Source organism: Diachasmimorpha longicaudata, chromosome 16, assembly GCF_034640455.1.
Source record: "Diachasmimorpha longicaudata isolate KC_UGA_2023 chromosome 16, iyDiaLong2, whole genome shotgun sequence".
Taxonomy (NCBI): domain Eukaryota; kingdom Metazoa; phylum Arthropoda; class Insecta; order Hymenoptera; family Braconidae; genus Diachasmimorpha; species Diachasmimorpha longicaudata.
In genome coordinates, this window is record NC_087240.1 from 1,340,860 (window position 1) to 1,363,513 (window position 22,654).

General features: G+C 47.4%; 1 protein-coding gene across 1 annotated transcript; it reads left to right on the forward strand.

The window, feature by feature from the left end:
- Window positions 1-14,924: 14,924 nt before the first annotated feature.
- LOC135170222 (uncharacterized) lies at window positions 14,925-20,633 on the forward strand. Its single transcript, XM_064135822.1, has 2 exons — window positions 14,925-16,452; window positions 16,519-20,633. Exons 1-2 carry the CDS (start codon window positions 14,925-14,927, stop codon window positions 20,631-20,633), a joined length of 5,643 nt encoding a protein of 1,880 aa, XP_063991892.1.
- Window positions 20,634-22,654: the final 2,021 nt, after the last annotated feature.

A 22,654-nucleotide genomic window follows, 5' to 3' on the forward strand; every position in this document is an offset into this window, starting at 1 on the left:
TGGATTCGTGAGACGATTTCCGATTTTCCAAGGGGTCCGGGAATGGTCCACAGTCGATTTTTTCGTTTTTTTGCGTTTCGCTCGGCTCCAGGGCCTCCTAGAGCAAAACGGGCCCGGATTTGGACTCAGACCGTTATTCGCCCATATCTTTGGAAATATCATAGCTAGGACAATTTGGCTGGCGCCATTGGATTCGTGAGGCGATTTCCGATTTTTCTAGGGGTCCGGGAATTTTCTAAAGTTGATTTTTTCCTTTTTCGCGTTTTTCTCGGCTCCTGGGCCTCCTAGGGCATAACGGGCCCGGATTTGGCATCACACCGTTATTCGCCCATATCTTTGGAAATATCATAGCTAGGACAATTTGGCTGGCGCCATTGGATTCGTGAGACGATTTCCGATTTTTCTAGGGGGCCGGGAATTTCCTAAAGTCGATTTTTTCGTTTTTCGCGTTTTTCTCGGCTCCTGGGCCTCCTAGAGCAAACCGGGCCCGGATTTGGCATCACACCGTTATTCGCCCATATCTTTGGAAATATCATAGCTAGGACAATTTGGCTGGCGCCATTGGATTCGTGAGACGATTTCCGATTTTCCTAGGGGGCTGGGAATTTTCTAAAGTCGATTTTTTCGTTTTTCGCGTTTTTCTCGGCTCCTGGGCCTCCTAGAGCAAAACGGGCCCGGATTTGGGATCACACCGTTTTTCGCCCATATCTTTGGAAATATCATAGCTAGGACAATTTGGCTGGCGCCATTGGATTCGTGAGACGATTTCCGATTTTTCTAGGGGGCCGGGAATTTTCTAAAGTCGATTTTTTCGTTTTTCGCGTTTTTCTCGGCTCCTGGGCCTCCTAGGGCATAACGGGCCCGGATTTGGGATCGCACCGTTTTTCGCCCATATCTTTGGAAATATCGTAGCTAGGACAATTTGGCTGGCGCCATTGGATTCGTGAGACGATTTCCGATTTTCCAAGGGGTCCGGGAATGGTCCACAGTCGATTTTTTCGTTTTTTTGCGTTTTGCTCGGCTCCAGGGCCTCCTAGAGCAAAACGGGCCCGGATTTGGACTCAGACCGTTATTCGCCCATATCTTTGGAAATATCATAGCTAGGAGAATTTGGCTGGCGCCATTGGATTCGTGAGACGATTTCCGATTTTCCTAGGGGGCTGGGAATTTTCTAAAGTCGATTTTTTCGCGTTTTTCTCGGCTCCTGGGCCTCCTAGAGCAAAACGGGCCCGGATTTGGGATCACACCGTGTTTCGCCCATATCTTTGGAAATATCATAGCTAGGACAATTTGGCTGGCGCCATTGGATTGGTGAGACGATTTCCGATTTTTCTAGGGGTCCGGGAATTTTCTAAAGTCGATTTTTTCGTTTTTCGCGTTTTTCTCGGCTCCTGGGCATCCTAGATTAAAACGGGCCTGGATTTGGCATCACACCGTTATTCGCCCATATCTTTGGAAATATCATAGCTATGACAATTTGGCTGGCGCACTTGGATTCGTGAGACGATTTCCGATTTTCCAAGGGGTCCGGGAATGGTCCACAGTCGATTTTTTCGTTTTTTTGCGTTTTGCTCGGCTCCAGGGCCTCCTAGAGCAAAACGGGCCCGGATTTGGACTCAGACCGTTATTCGCCCATATCTTTGGAAATATCATAGCTAGGACAATTTGGCTGGCGCCATTGGATTCGTGAGACGATTTCCGATTTTGCTAGGGGGCTGGGAATTTTCTAAAGTCGATTTTTTCGTTTTTCGCGTTTTTCTCGGCTCCTGGGCCTCCTAGGGCATAACGGGCCCGGATTTGGGATCACACAGTTTGTCGCCCATATCTTTGGAAATATCATAGCTAGGACAATTTGGCTGGCGCACTTGGATTCGTGAGACGATTTCCGATTTTCCAAGGGGTCCGGGAATGGTCCAAAGTCGATTTTTTCGTTTTTTTGCGTTTTGCTCGGCTCCAGGGCCTCCTAGAGCAAAACGGGCCCGGATTCGGACTCAGACCGTTATTCGCCCATATCTTTGGAAATATCATAGCTAGGACAATTTGGCTGGCGCCATTGGATTCGTGAGACGATTTCCGATTTTGCTAGGGGGCTGGGAATTTTCTAAAGTCGATTTTTTCGTTTTTCGCGTTTTTCTCGGCTCCTGGGCCTCCTAGGGCATAACGGGCCTGGATTTGGACTCAGACCGTTATTCGCCCATATCTTTGGAAATATCATAGCTAGGACAATTTGGCTGGCGCCATTGGATTCGTGAGACGATTTCCGATTTTCCAAGGGGTCCGGGAATGGTCCAAAGTCGATTTTTTCGTTTTTTTGCGTTTCGCTCGGCTCCAGGGCCTCCTAGAGCAAAACGGGCCTGGATTTGGACTCAGACCGTTATTCGCCCATATCTTTGGAAATATCATAGCTAGGACAATTTGGCTGGCGCCATTGGATTCGTGAGACGATTTCCGATTTTGCTAGGGGGCTAGGAATTTTCTAAAGTCGATTTTTTCGTTTTTCGCGTTTTTCTCGGCTCCTGGGCCTCCTAGGGCATAACGGGCCCGGATTTGGGATCACACCGTTTGTCGCCCATATCTTTGGAAATATCATAGCTAGGACAATTTGGCTGGCGCACTTGGATTCGTGAGACGATTTCCGATTTTTCTAGGGGTCCGGGAATTTTCTAAAGTCGATTTTTTCGTTTTTCGCGTTTTTCTCGGCTCCTGGGCCTCCTAGAGCAAAACCGGCCCGGATTTGGACTCAGACCGTTATTCGCCCATATCTTTGGAAATATCATAGCTAGGACAATTTGGCTGGCGCCATTGGATTCGTGAGACGATTTCCGATTTTGCTAGGGGGCTGGGAATTTTCTAAAGTCGATTTTTTCGTTTTTCGCGTTTTTCTCGGCTCCTGGGCCTCCTAGGGCATAACGGGCCCGGATTTGGCATCACACCGTTATTCGCCCATATCTTTGGAAATATCATAGCTAGGACAATTTGGCTGGCGCCATTGGATTCGTGAGACGATTTCCGATTTTCCAAGGGGTCCGGGAATGGTCCAAAGTGGATTTTTTCGTTTTTTTGCGTTTTGCTCGGCTCCTGGGCCTCCTAGGGCATAACGGGCCCGGATTTGGGATCACACAGTTTGTCGCCCATATGTTTGGAAATATCATAGCTAGGACAATTTGGCTGGCGCACTTGGATTCGTGAGACGATTTCCGATTTTTCTAGGGGTCCGGGAATTTTCTAAGGTCGATTTTTTCGTTTTTCGCGTTTTTCTCGGCTCCTGGGCCTCCTAGAGCAAAACGGGCCCGGATTTGGGATCACACCGTTTTTCGCCCATATCTTTGGAAATATCATAGTTAGGACACTTTGGCTGGCGCCATTGGATTCGTGATACGATTTCCGATTTTTCTAGGGGTCCGGGAATTTCCTAAAGTCGATTTTTTCGTTTTTCGCATTTTTCTCGGCTCCTGGGCCTCCTAGAGCAAAACGGGCCCGGATTTGGGATCACACAGTCTTTTCCCCATATCTTTGGAAATATCATAGCTAGGACAATTTGGCTGGCGCCATTGGATTCGTGAGACGAATTCCGATTTTGCTAGGGGGCTGGGAATTTTCTAAAGTCGATTTTTTCGTTTTTCGCGTTTTTCTCGGCTCCTGGGCCTCCTAGGGCATAACGGGCCCGGATTTGGGATCACACCGTTTGTCGCCCATATCTTTGGAAATATCATAGCTAGGACAATTTGGCTGGCGCACTTGGATTCGTGAGACGATTTCCGATTTTTCTAGGGGTCCGGGAATTTTCTAAAGTCGATTTTTTCGTTTTTCGTGTTTTTCTCGGCTCCTGGGCCTCCTAGAGCAAAACGGGCCCGGATTTGGGATCACACCGTTTTTCGCCCATATCTTTGGAAATATCATAGTTAGGACACTTTGGCTGGCGCCATTGGATTCGTGATACGATTTCCGATTTTTCTAGGGGTCCGGGAATTTCCTAAAGTCGATTTTTTCGTTTTTCGCATTTTTCTCGGCTCCTGGGCCTCCTAGAGCAAAACGGGCCCGGATTTGGGATCACACAGTCTTTTCCCCATATCTTTGGAAATATCATAGCTAGGACAATTTGGCTGGCGCCATTGGATTCGTGAGACGAATTCCGATTTTGCTAGGGGGCTGGGAATTTTATAAAGTCGATTTTTTCGTTTTTCGCGTTTTTCTCGGCTCCTGGGCCTCCTAGGGCATAACGGGCCCGGATTTGGGATCACACCGTTTGTCGCCCATATCTTTGGAAATATCATAGCTAGGACAATTTGGCTGGCGCCATTGGATTCGTGAGACGAATTCCGATTTTGCTAGGGGGCTGGGAATTTTCTAAAGTCGATTTTTTCGTTTTTCGCGTTTTTCTCGGCTCCTGGGCATCCTAGAGCAAAACGGGCCTGGATTTGGCATCACACCGTTATTCGCCCATATCTTTGGAAATATCATAGCTAGGACAATTTGGCTGGCGCCATTGGATTCGTGAGACGATTTCCGATTTTGCTAGGGGGCTGGGAATTTTCTAAAGTCGATTTTTTCGTTTTTCGCGTTTTTCTCGGCTCCTGGGCCTCCTAGGGCATAACGGGCCCGGATTTGGGATCACACAGTTTGTCGCCCATATCTTTGGAAATATCATAGCTAGGACAATTTGGCTGGCGCACTTGGATTCGTGAGACGATTTCCGATTTTCCAAGGGGTCCGGGAATGGTCCAAAGTCGATTTTTTCGTTTTTTTGCGTTTTGCTCGGCTCCAGGGCCTCCTAGAGCAAAACGGGCCCGGATTCGGACTCAGACCGTTATTCGCCCATATCTTTGGAAATATCATAGCTAGGACAATTTGGCTGGCGCCATTGGATTCGTGACACGATTTCCGATTTTGCTAGGGGGCTGGGAATTTTCTAAAGTCGATTTTTTCGTTTTTCGCGTTTTTCTCGGCTCCTGGGCCTCCTAGGGCATAACGGGCCTGGATTTGGACTCAGACCGTTATTCGCCCATATCTTTGGAAATATCATAGCTAGGACAATTTGGCTGGCGCCATTGGATTCGTGAGACGATTTCCGATTTTCCAAGGGGTCCGGGAATGGTCCAAAGTCGATTTTTTCGTTTTTTTGCGTTTCGCTCGGCTCCAGGGCCTCCTAGAGCAAAACGGGCCTGGATTTGGACTCAGACCGTTATTCGCCCATATCTTTGGAAATATCATAGCTAGGACAATTTGGCTGGCGCCATTGGATTCGTGAGACGATTTCCGATTTTGCTAGGGGGCTAGGAATTTTCTAAAGTCGATTTTTTCGTTTTTCGCGTTTTTCTCGGCTCCTGGGCCTCCTAGGGCATAACGGGCCCGGATTTGGGATCACACCGTTTGTCGCCCATATCTTTGGAAATATCATAGCTAGGACAATTTGGCTGGCGCACTTGGATTCGTGAGACGATTTCCGATTTTTCTAGGGGTCCGGGAATTTTCTAAAGTCGATTTTTTCGTTTTTCGCGTTTTTCTCGGCTCCTGGGCCTCCTAGAGCAAAACCGGCCCGGATTTGGACTCAGACCGTTATTCGCCCATATCTTTGGAAATATCATAGCTAGGACAATTTGGCTGGCGCCATTGGATTCGTGAGACGATTTCCGATTTTGCTAGGGGGCTGGGAATTTTCTAAAGTCGATTTTTTCGTTTTTCGCGTTTTTCTCGGCTCCTGGGCCTCCTAGGGCATAACGGGCCCGGATTTGGCATCACACCGTTATTCGCCCATATCTTTGGAAATATCATAGCTAGGACAATTTGGCTGGCGCCATTGGATTCGTGAGACGATTTCCGATTTTCCAAGGGGTCCGGGAATGGTCCAAAGTCGATTTTTTCGTTTTTTTGCGTTTTGCTCGGCTCCTGGGCCTCCTAGGGCATAACGGGCCCGGATTTGGGATCACACAGTTTGTCGCCCATATGTTTGGAAATATCATAGCTAGGACAATTTGGCTGGCGCACTTGGATTCGTGAGACGATTTCCGATTTTTCTAGGGGTCCGGGAATTTTCTAAGGTCGATTTTTTCGTTTTTCGCGTTTTTCTCGGCTCCTGGGCCTCCTAGAGCAAAACGGGCCCGGATTTGGGATCACACCGTTTTTCGCCCATATCTTTGGAAATATCATAGTTAGGACACTTTGGCTGGCGCCATTGGATTCGTGATACGATTTCCGATTTTTCTAGGGGTCCGGGAATTTCCTAAAGTCGATTTTTTCGTTTTTCGCATTTTTCTCGGCTCCTGGGCCTCCTAGAGCAAAACGGGCCCGGATTTGGGATCACACAGTCTTTTCCCCATATCTTTGGAAATATCATAGCTAGGACAATTTGGCTGGCGCCATTGGATTCGTGAGACGAATTCCGATTTTGCTAGGGGGCTGGGAATTTTCTAAAGTCGATTTTTTCGTTTTTCGCGTTTTTCTCGGCTCCTGGGCCTCCTAGGGCATAACGGGCCCGGATTTGGGATCACACCGTTTGTCGCCCATATCTTTGGAAATATCATAGCTAGGACAATTTGGCTGGCGCACTTGGATTCGTGAGACGATTTCCGATTTTTCTAGGGGTCCGGGAATTTTCTAAAGTCGATTTTTTCGTTTTTCGTGTTTTTCTCGGCTCCTGGGCCTCCTAGAGCAAAACGGGCCCGGATTTGGGATCACACAGTCTTTTCCCCATATCTTTGGAAAAATCATAGCTAGGACAATTTGGCTGGCGCCATTGGATTCGTGAGACGAATTCCGATTTTGCTAGGGGGCTGGGAATTTTCTAAAGTCGATTTTTTCGTTTTTCGCGTTTTTCTCGGCTCCTGGGCCTCCTAGGGCATAACGGGCCCGGATTTGGGATCACACCGTTTGTCGCCCATATCTTTGGAAATATCATAGCTAGGACAATTTGGCTGACGCACTTGGATTCGTGAGACGATTTCCGATTTTTCTAGGGGTCCGGGAATTTTCTAAGGTCGATTTTTTCGTTTTTCGCGTTTTTCTCGGCTCCTGGGCCTCCTAGAGCAAAACGGGCCCGGATTTGGGATCACACCGTTTTTCGCCCATATCTTTGGAAATATCATAGTTAGGACACTTTGGCTGGCGCCATTGGATTCGTGATACGATTTCCGATTTTTCTAGGGGTCCGGGAATTTCCTAAAGTCGATTTTTTCGTTTTTCGCATTTTTCTCGGCTCCTGGGCCTCCTAGAGCAAAACGGGCCCGGATTTGGGATCACACAGTCTTTTCCCCATATCTTTGGAAATATCATAGCTAGGACAATTTGGCTGGCGCCATTGGATTCGTGAGACGAATTCCGATTTTGCTAGGGGGCTGGGAATTTTATAAAGTCGATTTTTTCGTTTTTCGCGTTTTTCTCGGCTCCTGGGCCTCCTAGGGCATAACGGGCCCGGATTTGGGATCACACCGTTTGTCGCCCATATCTTTGGAAATATCATAGCTAGGACAATTTGGCTGGCGCCATTGGATTCGTGAGACGAATTCCGATTTTGCTAGGGGGCTGGGAATTTTCTAAAGTCGATTTTTTCGTTTTTCGCGTTTTTCTCGGCTCCTGGGCATCCTAGAGCAAAACGGGCCTGGATTTGGCATCACACCGTTATTCGCCCATATCTTTGGAAATATCATAGCTAGGACAATTTGGCTGGCGCCATTGGATTCGTGAGACGATTTCCGATTCTCCAAGGGGTCCGGGAATGGTCCAAAGTCGATTTTTTCGTTTTTTTGCGTTTTGCTCGGCTCCTGGGCCTCCTAGGGCATAACGGGCCCGGATTTGGGATCACACCGTTTGTCGCCCATATCTTTGGAAATATCATAGCTAGGACAATTTGGCTGGCGCCATTGGATTCGTGAGACGATTTCCGATTTTCCAAGGGGTCCGGGAATGGTCCAAAGTCGATTTTTTCGTTTTTTTGCGTTTTGCTCGGCTCCAGGGCCTCCTAGAGCAAAACGGGCCCGGATTTGGACTCAGACCGTTATTCGCCCATATCTTTGGAAATATCATAGCTAGGACAATTTGGCTGGCGCCATTGGATTCGTGAGACGATTTCCAATTTTTCTAGGGGTCCGGGAATTTTCTAAAGTCGATTTTTTCGTTTTTCGCGTTTTTCTCGGCTCCTGGGCATCCTAGAGCAAAACGGGCCTGGATTTGGCATCACACCGTTATTCGCCCATATCTTTGGAAATATCATAGCTAGGACAATTTGGCTGGCGCCATTGGATTCGTGAGACGATTTCCGATTTTCCAAGGGGTCTGGTAATGGTCCACAGTCGATTTTTTCGTTTTTTTGCGTTTTGCTCGGCTCCAAGTCCTCCTAGAGCAAAACGGGCCTGGATTTGGACTCAGACAGTTATTCGCCCATATCTTTGGAAATATCATAGCTAGGACAATTTGGCTGGCGCCATTGGATTCGTGAGACGATTTCCGATTTTCCAAGGGGTCCGGGAATGGTCCAAAGTCGATTTTTTCGTTTTTTTGCGTTTTGCTCGGCTCCAGGGCCTCCTAGAGCAAAACGGGCCCGGATTTGGACTCAGACCGTTATTCGCCCATATCTTTGGAAATATCATAGCTAGGACAATTTGGCTGGCGCCATTGGATTCGTGAGACGATTTCCGATTTTTCTAGGGGTCCGGGAATTTCCTAAAGTCGATTTTTTCGTTTTTCGCGTTTTTCTCGGCTCCTGGGCATCCTAGAGCAAAACAGGCCCGGATTTGGGATCACACCGTTTATCGCCCATATCTTTGGAAATATCGTAGCTAGGACAATTTGGCTGGCGCCATTGGATTGGTGAGACGATTTCCGATTTTTCTAGGGGTCCGGGAATTTTCTAAAGTCGATTTTTTCGTTTTTCGTGTTTTTCTCGGCTCCTGGGCCTCCTAGAGCAAAACGGGCCCGGATTTGGGATCACACAGTCTTTTCCCCATATCTTTGGAAAAATCATAGCTAGGACAATTTGGCTGGCGCCATTGGATTCGTGAGACGAATTCCGATTTTGCTAGGGGGCTGGGAATTTTCTAAAGTCGATTTTTTCGTTTTTCGCGTTTTTCTCGGCTCCTGGGCCTCCTAGGGCATAACGGGCCCGGATTTGGGATCACACCGTTTGTCGCCCATATCTTTGGAAATATCATAGCTAGGACAATTTGGCTGACGCACTTGGATTCGTGAGACGATTTCCGATTTTTCTAGGGGTCCGGGAATTTTCTAAGGTCGATTTTTTCGTTTTTCGCGTTTTTCTCGGCTCCTGGGCCTCCTAGAGCAAAGCGGGCCCGGATTTGGGATCACACCGTTTTTCGCCCATATCTTTGGAAATATCATAGTTAGGACACTTTGGCTGGCGCCATTGGATTCGTGATACGATTTCCGATTTTTCTAGGGGTCCGGGAATTTCCTAAAGTCGATTTTTTCGTTTTTCGCATTTTTCTCGGCTCCTGGGCCTCCTAGAGCAAAACGGGCCCGGATTTGGGATCACACAGTCTTTTCCCCATATCTTTGGAAATATCATAGCTAGGACAATTTGGCTGGCGCCATTGGATTCGTGAGACGATTTACGATTTTTCTAGGGGGCTGGGAATTTTCTAAAGTCGATTTTTTCGCGTTTTTCTCGGCTCCTGGGCCTCCTAGGGCATAACGGGCCCGGATTTGGGATCACACCGTTTTTCGCCCATATCTTTGGAAATATCGTAGCTAGGACAATTTAGCTGGCGCCATTGGATTCGTGAGACGATTTCCGATTTTTCTAGGGGTCCGGGAATTTTCTAAAGTCGATTTTTTCGTTTTTCGCGTTTTTCTCGGCTCCTGGGCATCCTAGAGCAAAACGGGCCTGGATTTGGCATCACACCGTTATTCGCCCATATCTTTGGAAATATCATAGCTAGGACAATTTGGCTGGCGCACTTCGATTCGTGAGACGATTTCCGATTTTCCAAGGGGTCCGGGAATGGTCCAAAGCCGATTTTTTCGTTTTTTTGCGTTTTGCTCGGCTCCAGGGCCTCCTAGAGCAAAACGGGCCCGGATTTGGACTCAGACCGTTATTCGCCCATATCTTTGGAAATATCATAGCTAGGACAATTTGGCTGGCGCCATTGGATTCGTGAGACGATTTCCGATTTTTCTAGGGGTCCGGGAATTTTCTAAAGTCGATTTTTTCGTTTTTCGCGTTTTTCTCGGCTCCAGGGCCTCCTAGAGCAAAACGGGCCCGGATTTGGACTCAGACCGGTATTCGCCCATATCTTTGGAAATATCATACCTAGGACAATTTTGCTGGCGCCATTGGATTCGTGAGACGATTTACGATTTTTCTAGGGGGCTGGGAATTTTCTACAGTCGATTTTTTCGCGTTTTTCTCGGCTCCTGGGCCTCCTAGAGCAAAACGGGCCCGGATTTGGGATCACGCAGTCTTTTCCCCATATCTTTGGAAATATCATAGCTAGGACAATTTGGCTGGCGCCATTGGGTTCGTGAGACGAATTCCGATTTTGCTAGGGGGCTGGGAATTTTCTAAAGTCGATTTTTTCGTTTTTCGCGTTTTTCTCGGCTCCTGGGCCTCCTAGGGCATAACGGGCCCGGATTTGGGATCACACCGTTTGTCGCCCATATCTTTGGAAATATCATAGCTAGGACAATTTGGCTGGCGCCATTGGATTCGTGAGACGAATTCCGATTTTGCTAGGGGGCTGGGAATTTTCTAAAGTCGATTTTTTCGTTTTTCGCGTTTTTCTCGGCTCCTGGGCCTCCTAGGGCATAACGGGCCCGGATTTGGGATCACCCCGTTTGTCGCCCATATCTTTGGAAATATCGTAGTTAGGACAATTTGGCTGGCGCCATTGGATTCGTGAGACGAATTCCGATTTTGCTAGGGGGCTGGGAATTTTCTAAAGTCGATTTTTTCGTTTTTCGCGTTTTTCTCGGCTCCTGGGCATCCTAGAGCAAAACGGGCCTGGATTTGGCATCACACCGTTATTCGCCCATATCTTTGGAAATATCATAGCTAGGACAATTTGGCTGGCGCCATTGGATTCGTGAGACGATTTCCGATTTTCCAAGGGGTCCGGGAATGGTCCACAGTCGATTTTTTCGTTTTTTTGCGTTTTGCTCGGCTCCAGGGCATCCTAGAGCAAAACGGGCCCGGATTTGGACTCAGACCGTTATTCGCCCATATCTTTGGGAATATCATAGCTAGGACAATTTGGCTGGCGCCATTGGATTCGTGAGACGATTTCCGATTTTGCTAGGGGGCTGGGAATTTTCTAAAGTCGATTTTTTCGTTTTTCGCGTTTTTCTCGGCTCCTGGGCCTCCTAGGGCATAACGGGCCCGGATTTGGGATCACACCGTTTGTCGCCCATATCTTTGGAAATATCATAGCTAGGACAATTTGGCTGGCGCACTTGGATTCGTGAGACGATTTCCGATTTTTCTAGGGGTCCGGGAATTTTCTAAAGTCGATTTTTTCGTTTTTCGCGTTTTTCTCGGCTCCTGGGCCTCCTAGAGTAAAACGGGCCCGGATTTGGGATCACACCGTTTTTCGCCCATATCTTTGGAAATATCGTAGCTAGGACAATTTGGCTGGCGCCATTGGATTCGTGAGACGATTTCCGATTTTTCTAGGGGTCCGGGAATTTTCTAAAGTCGATTTTTTCGTTTTTCGCGTTTTTCTCGGCTCCTGGGCATCCTAGAGCAAAACGGGCCTGGATTTGGCATCACACTGTTATTCACCCATATCTTTGGAAATATCATAGCTAGGACAATTTGGCTGGCGCCATTGGATTCGTGAGACGATTTCCGATTTTGCTAGGGGTCTGGGAATTTTCTAAAGTCGATTTTTTCGTTTTTCGCGTTTTTCTCGGCTCCTGGGCCTCCTAGGGCATAACGGGCCCGGATTTGGGATCACACCGTTTTTCGCCCATATCTTTGGAAATATCGTAGCTAGGACAATTTAGCTGGCGCCATTGGATTCGTGAGACGATTTCCGATTTTTCTAGGGGTCCGGGAATTTTCTAAAGTCGATTTTTTCGTTTTTCGCGTTTTTCTCGGCTCCTGGGCATCCTAGAGCAAAACGGGCCTGGATTTGGCATCACACCGTTATTCGCCCATATCTTTGGAAATATCATAGCTAGGACAATTTGGCTGGCGCACTTCGATTCGTGAGACGATTTCCGATTTTCCAAGGGGTCCGGGAATGGTCCAAAGCCGATTTTTTCGTTTTTTTGCGTTTTGCTCGGCTCCAGGGCCTCCTAGAGCAAAACGGGCCCGGATTTGGACTCAGACCGTTATTCGCCCATATCTTTGGAAATATCATAGCTAGGACAATTTGGCTGGCGCCATTGGATTCGTGAGACGATTTCCGATTTTTCTAGGGGTCCGGGAATTTTCTAAAGTCGATTTTTTCGTTTTTCGCGTTTTTCTCGGCTCCAGGGCCTCCTAGAGCAAAACGGGCCCGGATTTGGACTCAGACCGGTATTCGCCCATATCTTTGGAAATATCATACCTAGGACAATTTTGCTGGCGCCATTGGATTCGTGAGACGATTTACGATTTTTCTAGGGGGCTGGGAATTTTCTACAGTCGATTTTTTCGCGTTTTTCTCGGCTCCTGGGCCTCCTAGAGCAAAACGGGCCCGGATTTGGGATCACACAGTCTTTTCCCCATATCTTTGGAAATATCATAGCTAGGACAATTTGGCTGGCGCCATTGGGTTCGTGAGACGAATTCCGATTTTGCTAGGGGGCTGGGAATTTTCTAAAGTCGATTTTTTCGTTTTTCGCGTTTTTCTCGGCTCCTGGGCCTCCTAGGGCATAACGGGCCCGGATTTGGGATCACACCGTTTGTCGCCCATATCTTTGGAAATATCATAGCTAGGACAATTTGGCTGGCGCCATTGGATTCGTGAGACGAATTCCGATTTTGCTAGGGGGCTGGGAATTTTCTAAAGTCGATTTTTTCGTTTTTCGCGTTTTTCTCGGCTCCTGGGCCTCCTAGGGCATAACGGGCCCGGATTTGGGATCACCCCGTTTGTCGCCCATATCTTTGGAAATATCGTAGTTAGGACAATTTGGCTGGCGCCATTGGATTCGTGAGACGATTTCCGATTTTTCTAGGGGTCCGGGAATTTTCTAAAGTCGATTTTTTCGTTTTTCGCGTTTTTCTCGGCTCCTGGGCATCCTAGAGCAAAACTGGCCTGGATTTGGCATCACACCGTTATTCGCCCATATCTTTGGAAATATCATAGCTCGGACAATTTGGCTGGCGCCATTGGATTCGTGAGACGATTTCCGATTTTCCAAGGGGTCCGGGAATGGTCCACAGTCGATTTTTTCGTTTTTTTGCGTTTTGCTCGGCTCCAGGGCCTCCTAGAGCAAAACGGGCCCGGATTTGGGATCACACCGTTTGTCGCCCATATCTTTGGAAATATCATAGCTAGGACAATTTGGCTGGCGCACTTGGATTCGTGAGACGATTTCCGATTTTTCTAGGGGTCCGGGAATTTTCTAAAGTTGATTTTTTCCTTTTTCGCGTTTTTCTCGGCTCCTGGGCCTGGTAGGGCATAACGGGCCCGGATTTGGGATCACACCGTTTGTCGCCCATATCTTTGGAAATATCATAGCTAGGACAATTTGGCTGGCGCACTTGGATTCGTGAGACGATTTCCGATTTTTCTAGGGGTCCGGGAATTTTCTAAAGTCGATTTTTTCGTTTTTCGCGTTTTTCTCGGCTCCTGGGCCTCCTAGAGTAAAACGGGCCCGGATTTGGGATCACACCGTTTTTCGCCCATATCTTTGGAAATATCGTAGCTAGGACAATTTGGCTGGCGCCATTGGATTCGTGAGACGATTTCCGATTTTTCTAGGGGTCCGGGAATGGTCCACAGTCGATTTTTTCGTTTTTCGCGTTTTTCTCGGCTCCTGGGCATCCTAGAGCAAAACGGGCCTGGATTTGGCATCACACCGTTATTCACCCATATCTTTGGAAATATCATAGCTAGGACAATTTGGCTGGCGCCATTGGATTCGTGAGACGATTTCCGATTTTGCTAGGGGTCTGGGAATTTTCTAAAGTCGATTTTTTCGTTTTTCGCGTTTTTCTCGGCTCCTGGGCCTCCTAGGGCATAACGGGCCCGGATTTGGGATCACACCGTTTTTCGCCCATATCTTTGGAAATATCGTAGCTAGGACAATTTAGCTGGCGCCATTGGATTCGTGAGACGATTTCCGATTTTTCTAGGGGTCCGGGAATTTTCTAAAGTCGATTTTTTCGTTTTTCGCGTTTTTCTCGGCTCCTGGGCATCCTAGAGCAAAACGGGCCTGGATTTGGCATCACACCGTTATTCGCCCATATCTTTGGAAATATCATAGCTAGGACAATTTGGCTGGCGCACTTCGATTCGTGAGACGATTTCCGATTTTCCAAGGGGTCCGGGAATGGTCCAAAGCCGATTTTTTCGTTTTTTTGCGTTTTGCTCGGCTCCAGGGCCTCCTAGAGCAAAACGGGCCCGGATTTGGACTCAGACCGTTATTCGCCCATATCTTTGGAAATATCATAGCTAGGACAATTTGGCTGGCGCCATTGGATTCGTGAGACGATTTCCGATTTTCCAAGGGGTCCGGGAATGGTCCACAGTCGATTTTTTCGTTTTTTTGCGTTTTGCTCGGCTCCAGGGCCTCCTAGAGCAAAAGAAAATCAACGGACAGAGATTTCGGGTCAATATTCGTGGTTTATTAGAGTCAGTGCCGAATTCCTTGAGGTCATAAACTAAAAGTAAACACGGCTCGTTGTAAACACCGTGAGTGAAAAACCGAGGTCCTTCAAATTGGCCGAGCGAACCTAGCCGAGTCCAGCAGACGTGAGACACATCACCACACCGACACAGCGAAGAGCACAGTCGGTCGGTAACCTCACACAACGGTCACTTACCATGGACAACCAAATCACGGAGCAGCACAGCAGCAGCGATTCTCAAGACGACCAACAATCAGATGAGTCTATTCAAAGTGTTGTTCCAACCATTTCAATATCTGATTTATCTCATAATGCACATTGCAGCAAGGACATTCCGAAACCTATGTCAGAAAATCATCGAGAATCGGAAATTCAAATCAAAAAAAGGATGTCTGAGGTACCCCCGCTAGGACAATTGAATGGATCTCAGCGATTTAAATTGCAACAGAACGAGTTGCATTTAGATACCCTCAATCATACCAATCAAGAACTTCATCAAGCACTGGAGAGTTCAAGTCTACCCCCACTCACGTGCGAGGAGTTGAATGGGTTGGAACGAACTATCAACGCGGATTGGAAGGAGATGCTCGACGTTCATACGAGTTTAAGCGACGAGTTAAATCCAACTCAAGAGGACATCATCAAGGAGACCTTCCAGAGCGCAACAGTCCTGAAGAGAGAGTGTCTCAGGATGATCTTTCGTCTAAATGGAGAGTTGCAGAGAAAATCAGCTCAGAGCAACTCAACCTCATCAAGTCAGTTACATCAATTAAAGCGCATCAGCTTACCTCCATTCGATGGGAGGCACTCAGAATGGAAACAATTCAGTGACCTGTTTCAGTCATTGGTAGGAAAGGATCAATCCATCCCGCCAGTGCAGAAGCTGTTTCGACTGAAAGAAGCCCTGAGGGGAACAGCTGCTAGTCTCATATCTACGTTCACAGTTACTGACGATAATTACGAGAAAGCTTGGGAGAAGCTCGTGAGGAAGTACGAGGATCCCAGATTGATTACTCAAGCTCTATTCAATCGAATCCTCAATCTTCCGAAAATCAGCAAGGCAACTGAGGAGAGCCTCAGCTCCAATTCAGCAGCCGCTCTGGAGACAATGGACCAGCTTGTAGCCATGACTGGTCTATCCAAGGAGCAGCTTATCGAACAGATGATCGTACATCTACTCAGGAAGTCACTGGACACTGAGACATTAAGAGCCTGGGAGCTGTATGTGGGCAGCTCTAAGGATTTTCCTACCTTGCAAGAAGTCACTAGCTTCGTTGACTCTTGCGGTAGAGGTATCAACGCTGGCTCTAAGCTACATGCAAACACAGAGAAAAACCATCAGAGTACATCAGCAATGCATCATCGAAAGAAGAGCGCTCTCGTCGTAGCGAGTGCTCAGAAAGAGCCAGGACAAACCCCAAAGGATTTTTCAAAGGACAACTGTGCCTTCTGCAAGGAGGCACACTTCATCTCCAGCTGTCCTAAATTCATCGATCTATCACCTGAGAAGAGGAATGAGGTGGTGGCCAGCAAAAGGCTGTGTTTCAATTGTCTTGGACCACATCTGTTCTCCAAATGTAAGAGCAGCAAGACTTGTTACACCTGCAAGAGAAGACACCACACCCTCATTCACGGCGGAAACTCCTACACTGGAAGTGGAGGGGCTGAACGAAGACTTTCCACAGCAGGAGACCAACCAATCGCCGGACCCTCGCATAACGGAAGTGAGTAAAATTTCCTACTCATAATCCACTCGAGCATTCACTGATCGCATTTAAACCACATCTTAGTAGCACGAGAAAATTCATCAACATCAATCATCAATGAGAAGATCAGTGAGCCAACGGAGAAAATCATCGAGGAAGGTATCAACAATCAGGAAATCAGCCAGCAGAGCAGTCATCATTCTTCAGGAGATCATCAGCACGTACTGCTTGCAACAGCACAAGCCAAAGCTTATTCAGCGAAGGGCTATTCACTCCTAGCAAGGATACTAATCGATCAAGGCTCAGAGCTATCATTCGTCTCTGACTCTTTAGTGCATCAGCTTCAACTTCAACGGAGGTCATCATCAATAGAAATAGCAGGAATAGGAGGAATCAATTCAGGTCGCACGAGAGGAGTCGTTTCAATACTTCTCCAGGCAGTTCATACCACGCAACAAATTCAAATCCACGCACATATTTTAAAGAAGTTAACCGCAAGACTGCCATCGTTCTCGTGTTCGACAACCGGGATCAACCACTTCCGAGGTCTTCAGCTAGCTGATCCTGGCTATCTTACACCTGGTCCAATAGACATCATCATAGGGGCGGACATCTACGGGCGGATCATCGAAAACAGAGTCGTCAAGCCCAAACAAACTCACCTAGTTGGCCAACAAACGATTTTCGGCTGGATAATAACCGGGCCAATCGAGAATCAAGGTTGTTCACCGAGAGTATCCCTAACGGCCGTAAGGAACTCATCGAACGAACAACTATTAGAGCTATTGCAAAAATTCTGGACCCAGGAGGAGTTACCATATAACTCACATCAAGAGCTATCACCAGAGGAAATCGAGTGCGAAGAATTCTTTAAACGCACACACTTCAGAGATATCAAAGGACGGTACATAGTGAGACTACCCTTAAGGACATCAGCAAAAGTGCTAGGAGAATCGAGATTCATTGCCTCAAGGCAACTCCAATCAGTCACAAGGCGCCTCAAATCAAACGCGGCCTACGCCAAACTCTACACAGAATTCATCGAGGAGTACGAGTCACTTGGACACATGAAGAAATCAGCGGAGAGCACAGAACCCGCAATAGCCTATTATCTACCGCATCATGGGGTTCTGCGCACAGACGCAATCACAACAAAGTTAAGAGTTGTGTTCAATGGATCAAGTCCAAGTTCATCGGGGTTGTCGCTGAACGACATCCTCTACCCTGGTGAAAAACTTCAGGTTGACACAATGAACGTGCTGACCTGGCTTAGAAGACATCGGTTCACATTTGGAACGGACATCGTGAAGATGTTCAGACAAATAGCAGTGCATGAAGACGATTGGGATCTACAAAGGATTCTGTGGCTTAACGAGAATCATGAGCTCATCATCTATAGACTTACCCCAGTAACCTATGGACTCAATTGCTCTCCATGGCTCTCACTTCGAGTCCTTCAACAATTAGCCGAAGACGAAGGACATCGCTATCCAGCCGCAGTCGAGACTCTCACCAAAGGCCGTTATGTAGATGACATTTACGGCGGAGCAGACACAGTACATCAGCTTAAAGAAATCGCTTGGCAGCTACAAGGTCTCTGCGAAGCAGGAGGATTTCCCCTACAGAAGTGGAGCACCAACTGCCCAACGGCACTGGAAGATTTAGGTTTATCAACTAATTCATCACCTATCCAATTCGAGGAGTCTATTACTAAGGTGCTCGGACTGTGCTGGCACCAATCGAGTGACACATTTCGTTACAAATCCAAGGAATTCACCTCACAGACCTTTACTAAGAGATCAGTGCTATCAGAGATAGCCCAACTATTCGATCCATTAGGATTTCTAGCTCCAGTCGTCGTACGAGGCAAGATGATCATCCAGGACTTATGGAGACTCAAAATCAATTGGGATGAATCACTTCCTCAGGAGTACGTTCGAAAATGGAGAAACTTCAGAGAAAATATCAATGAACTAGAGAAGATATCTGTACCCAGATGGCTGAGAATCTCATCAAACACATCTGGCATCGAGATTCACGGATTTGCAGATGCATCAACCGTTGCAATGAGTGCAGTGGTGTATATCCGTTGCAAGGAGATCAACAAACCAGCATCAGTGACAATGGTCTGCGCTAAAACAAAGGTGGCGCCTCTCAAACGTATGACCATCCCCAGACTCGAGTTAACCGCAGCTGTACTGCTCACTCAGTTAGTGGTCACAACGCAGAAGATGCTGGAATTAACAGACGAGAAAATTCACCTGTGGTCTGATTCAGCAGTAGCACTGGCTTGGATCAGGAGCCACTCATCACGATGGAAGGACTTCGTTCAAAATCGAGTAAATAAAATTCAGGAGTCACTTCCCACCGCTACCTGGAGGCACATCAGTGGAAAGGAAAATCCAGCTGACTGCGCCTCCAGGGGAATAACAACGAGGGAATTATCAGAGCATAAACTATGGTGGTCAGGACCCGAGTGGCTAACTCAAGAGAATGACCACTGGCCATCATCACCAATCGACATTCCAGAGGAAGCAGCAATAGAAGCAAGAGCAACTCCAGCTCATCCAGCAACAGCAATGCAGGTTAAAGAAATTGCGGCAATCCTCAATAAATACTCAACACTAGAGAAAGTCCTACAAGTATCAGCCACAATAAGTAGGGCAATCAAGAGATTTAGAAGAGAAGAGGTCCCCCAGTCACCTGTCCTTACAACTCAAGAGCTCAACGAGGCCAGGATATTCTGGGTAAAATTAACACAAACTCAATATTTTGCCTCTGCTTACAGGATACTTGTGAGAGATCAACAACTGCCAAAAAATCATCCAATGGCTAAGTTGACGCCAATAATCAATGAAGAGGGCATCATCAGACTTGGTGGCCGCCTCAAAAACTCTCTATTAGACCCTGACGAGATTCATCCAGTTATTCTACCTCGTCAGTCTCGCCTCACCACATTAATTATCGAAGAAGCTCATCGGAGAACCCTGCATGGCGGCATTCAACTAACACTAGCCTACACCCGCCAGAAATATTGGATCATCGGAGGACGAGGAACGGTACGCGCGTATATTTTACGCTGCGCCATTTGCACCAGGCACCGAGCAAGAAGGGCGCAGCAACAGATGGGCCAGCTACCAGCCGTAAGAGTATCTCCGACGAGAGCGTTTCTCCACACGGGAGTGGACTACGCAGGACCCCTTCCCATCCTCAAATGGCGACCCACAAACGCTCAACCCTCACGGGTACATATTGCAGTATTTGTGTGTTTTAGTACATCAGCAGTCCATTTGGAGTTGGTTACAAGGGAAACGGTAGAGGGATTCATCGGAGCCTATAAGAGATTCACCGGAAGGAGAGGTATCCCAAAGGTCATGTACAGTGACAACGCAACAACGTTCACCGGAACGTCCAAGGTCCTCACCAGGCTCTACAATCAGCAGACCGAAGAAAATCAGCGAATCCAAGCTGCCCTCGCCACGAATGGGACCCAGTGGAGCTTTTCACCGCCTAGAGCCCCCCATTTCGGTGGAAAATGGGAGGCAGCCGTTAAATCGACGAAGCATCACCTAAAGAGAGTCCTCGGGCCATCGACATACACCTACGAGGAACTCAATAGCGTCCTGGTTCAGATAGAAGCCTGTCTGAACTCCAGGCCAATCACCCCAATGTCGGATGACCCAGAGGACCTACAAGCGCTCACCCCAGGACACTTCCTGATCGGTGAGCCTCTGCAACTAGTTCCAGAGCCATCACTAGTCAATGAGAATCCTATCAAGCTGCAGAGATGGAATCTAGTCACGCAGAAGGTTCAACAATTCTGGGCCAGGTGGTCCAGAGAATGCCTTCAAAGATACCAGGCCATCTACAAGTGGAATCAACGGAGAGAAAACATCAAGGTCGGGGACATGGTTCTCATGGTAGATGAGGACTATCCACCCGCACAATGGCCAATAGCAAGAGTTATAGCTGTTCATCCAGGAGCTGACAGTTTAACAAGAGTAGCAACTGTCAGAACATCAAGAGCAGTCGTTCCAACAAATCAGAACGGCACACCCATCATCGAGAGAGTTAGCAGTACGAGTATGACGTTCAAGAGACCTATCGCCAAGCTCTGTCTCTTACCGACGGATCCACCACCAGCAGAAACTCCTCCAGAAGATGAGCCAGAGCCAGAGCCAGAGTTAATCGACGAGTAAAATTCAACGAAATAAATTCATATGAACATTTATCAAAACATATTGAGAGAATTATCAAAGAAATTCATCATCCCTGATGATGAATGCCCCCGGGATGTTTGAAACGTAAACAGAAAATCGCCAGGTTTAGCATCAGAACAATCGAGAAAATTCGGGCGACCTTGAGGGCATTGAAATTCGGGGCCAGTTCACGCAGAACAACCTAAAAGCATTCAGTTCGTTACGGGAACTCAATCAGAGCAGTCCTCATCTATAAATTGTGTCTAACGTCCCTATCGAGAAATTAGAATCGGGCGTTTAGATATTTTGTAAGGAACGTATAAGTTCATCGGGTTTTTGAGTACATCATCTATTAAAACCTTATTTTGTCAATTTATCGGAGTGTTAGCAATTCAGCGGATTATTATTGAGATACGCAACGTTATAAATTTCCACGAGGAATAGTTTGTATAATCAGGACACAAGGCTCACGCCTAATAAAAGTACATCAGCAATAGGTTTAGTGGACCATTTGTGTTAAAACATTATTTTCTACCACCAATTGTCCCACTTCCCCTAAATCCCGGCAAAAAACATAGTCACTCCTCAAACAAATATCATAGCTAGGACAATTTGGCTGGCGCCATTGGATTCGTGAGGCGATTTCCGATTCTTCTAGGGGTCCGGGAATTTTCTAAAGTCGATTTTTCCGTTTTTCGCGTTTTTCTCGGCTCCTGGGCCTCCTAGGGCATAACGGGCCCGGATTTGGGATCACACCGTTTGTCGCCCATATCTTTGGAAACATCATAGCTAGGACAATTTGGCTGGCGCACTTGGATTCGTGAGACGATTTCCGATTTTTCTAGGGGTCCGGGAATTTTCTAAAGTCGATTTTTTCGTTTTTCGCGTTTTTCTCGGCTCCTGGGCCTCCTAGAGCAAAACGGGCCCGGATTTGGGATCACACCGTTTTTCGCCCATATCTTTGGAAATATGGTAGCTAGGACAATTTGGCTGGCGCCATTGGATTCGTGAGACGATTTCCGATTTTTCTAGGGGTCCGGGAATTTTCTAAAGTCGCTTTTTTCGTTTTTCGCGTTTATCTCGGCTCCTGGGCCTCCTAGGGCATAACGGGCCCGGATTTGGGATCACACCGTTTTTCGCCCATATCTTTGGAAATATCATAGCTAGGACAATTTGGCTGGCGTCATTGGATTCGTGAGACGATTTCCGATTTTTCTAGGGGGCCGGGAATTTCCTAAAGTCGATTTTTTCGTTTTTCGCGTTTTTCTCGGCTCCTGGGCCTCCTAGAGCAAAACGGGCCTGGATTTGGCATCACACCGTTTTTCGCCCATATCTTTGGAAATATCATAGCTAGGACAATTTGGCTGGTGCACTTGGATTCGTGAGACGATTTCCGATTTTCCAAGGGGTCCGGGAATGGTCCACAGTCGATTTTTTCGTTTTTTTGCGTTTTGCTCGGCTCCAGGGCCTCCTAGAGCAAAACGGGCCCGGATTTGGACTCAGACCGTTATTCGCCCATATCTTTGGAAATATCATAGCTAGGACAATTTGGCTGGCGCCATTGGATTCGTGAGACGATTTCCGATTTTTCTAGGTGTCCGGGAATTTTCTAAAGTCGATTTTTTCGTTTTTCGCGTTTTTCTCGGCTCCTGGGCCTCCTAGAGGAAAATGGGGCCGGATTTGGGATCACACCGTTTTTCGTCCATATCTTTGGAACTATCATAGCTAGGACAATTTGGCTGGCGCCATTGGATTCGTGAGACGATTTCCGATTTTTCTAGGGGTCCGGGAATTTTCTAAAGTCGATTTTTTCGTTTTTCTCGGCTCCTGGGCCTCCTAGAGCAAAATGGGCCTGGATTTGGAATCACACCGTGTTTTGGCCATATCTTGGGAACTATCATAGCTAGGACAATGTGGCTGGCGCCATTGGATTCGTGAGACGATTTCCGATTTTTCTAGGGGTCCGGGAATTTTGTAAAGTCGATTTTTTCGGTTTTCGCGTTTTTCTCCGCTCCTGGGCC

What these genes read in the sequence shown, in the direction of transcription:
- LOC135170222 (XM_064135822.1), top strand. Translation starts at nt 14,925, where the DNA reads ATGGACAACCAAATCACGGAGCAGCACAGCAGCAGCGATTCTCAAGAC. An exon ending in CGGACCCTCGCATAACGGAA is followed by an intron (nt 16,453 to 16,518) that starts GTGAGTAAAATT and finishes ACCACATCTTAG; the next exon opens with TAGCACGAGAAAATTCATCA.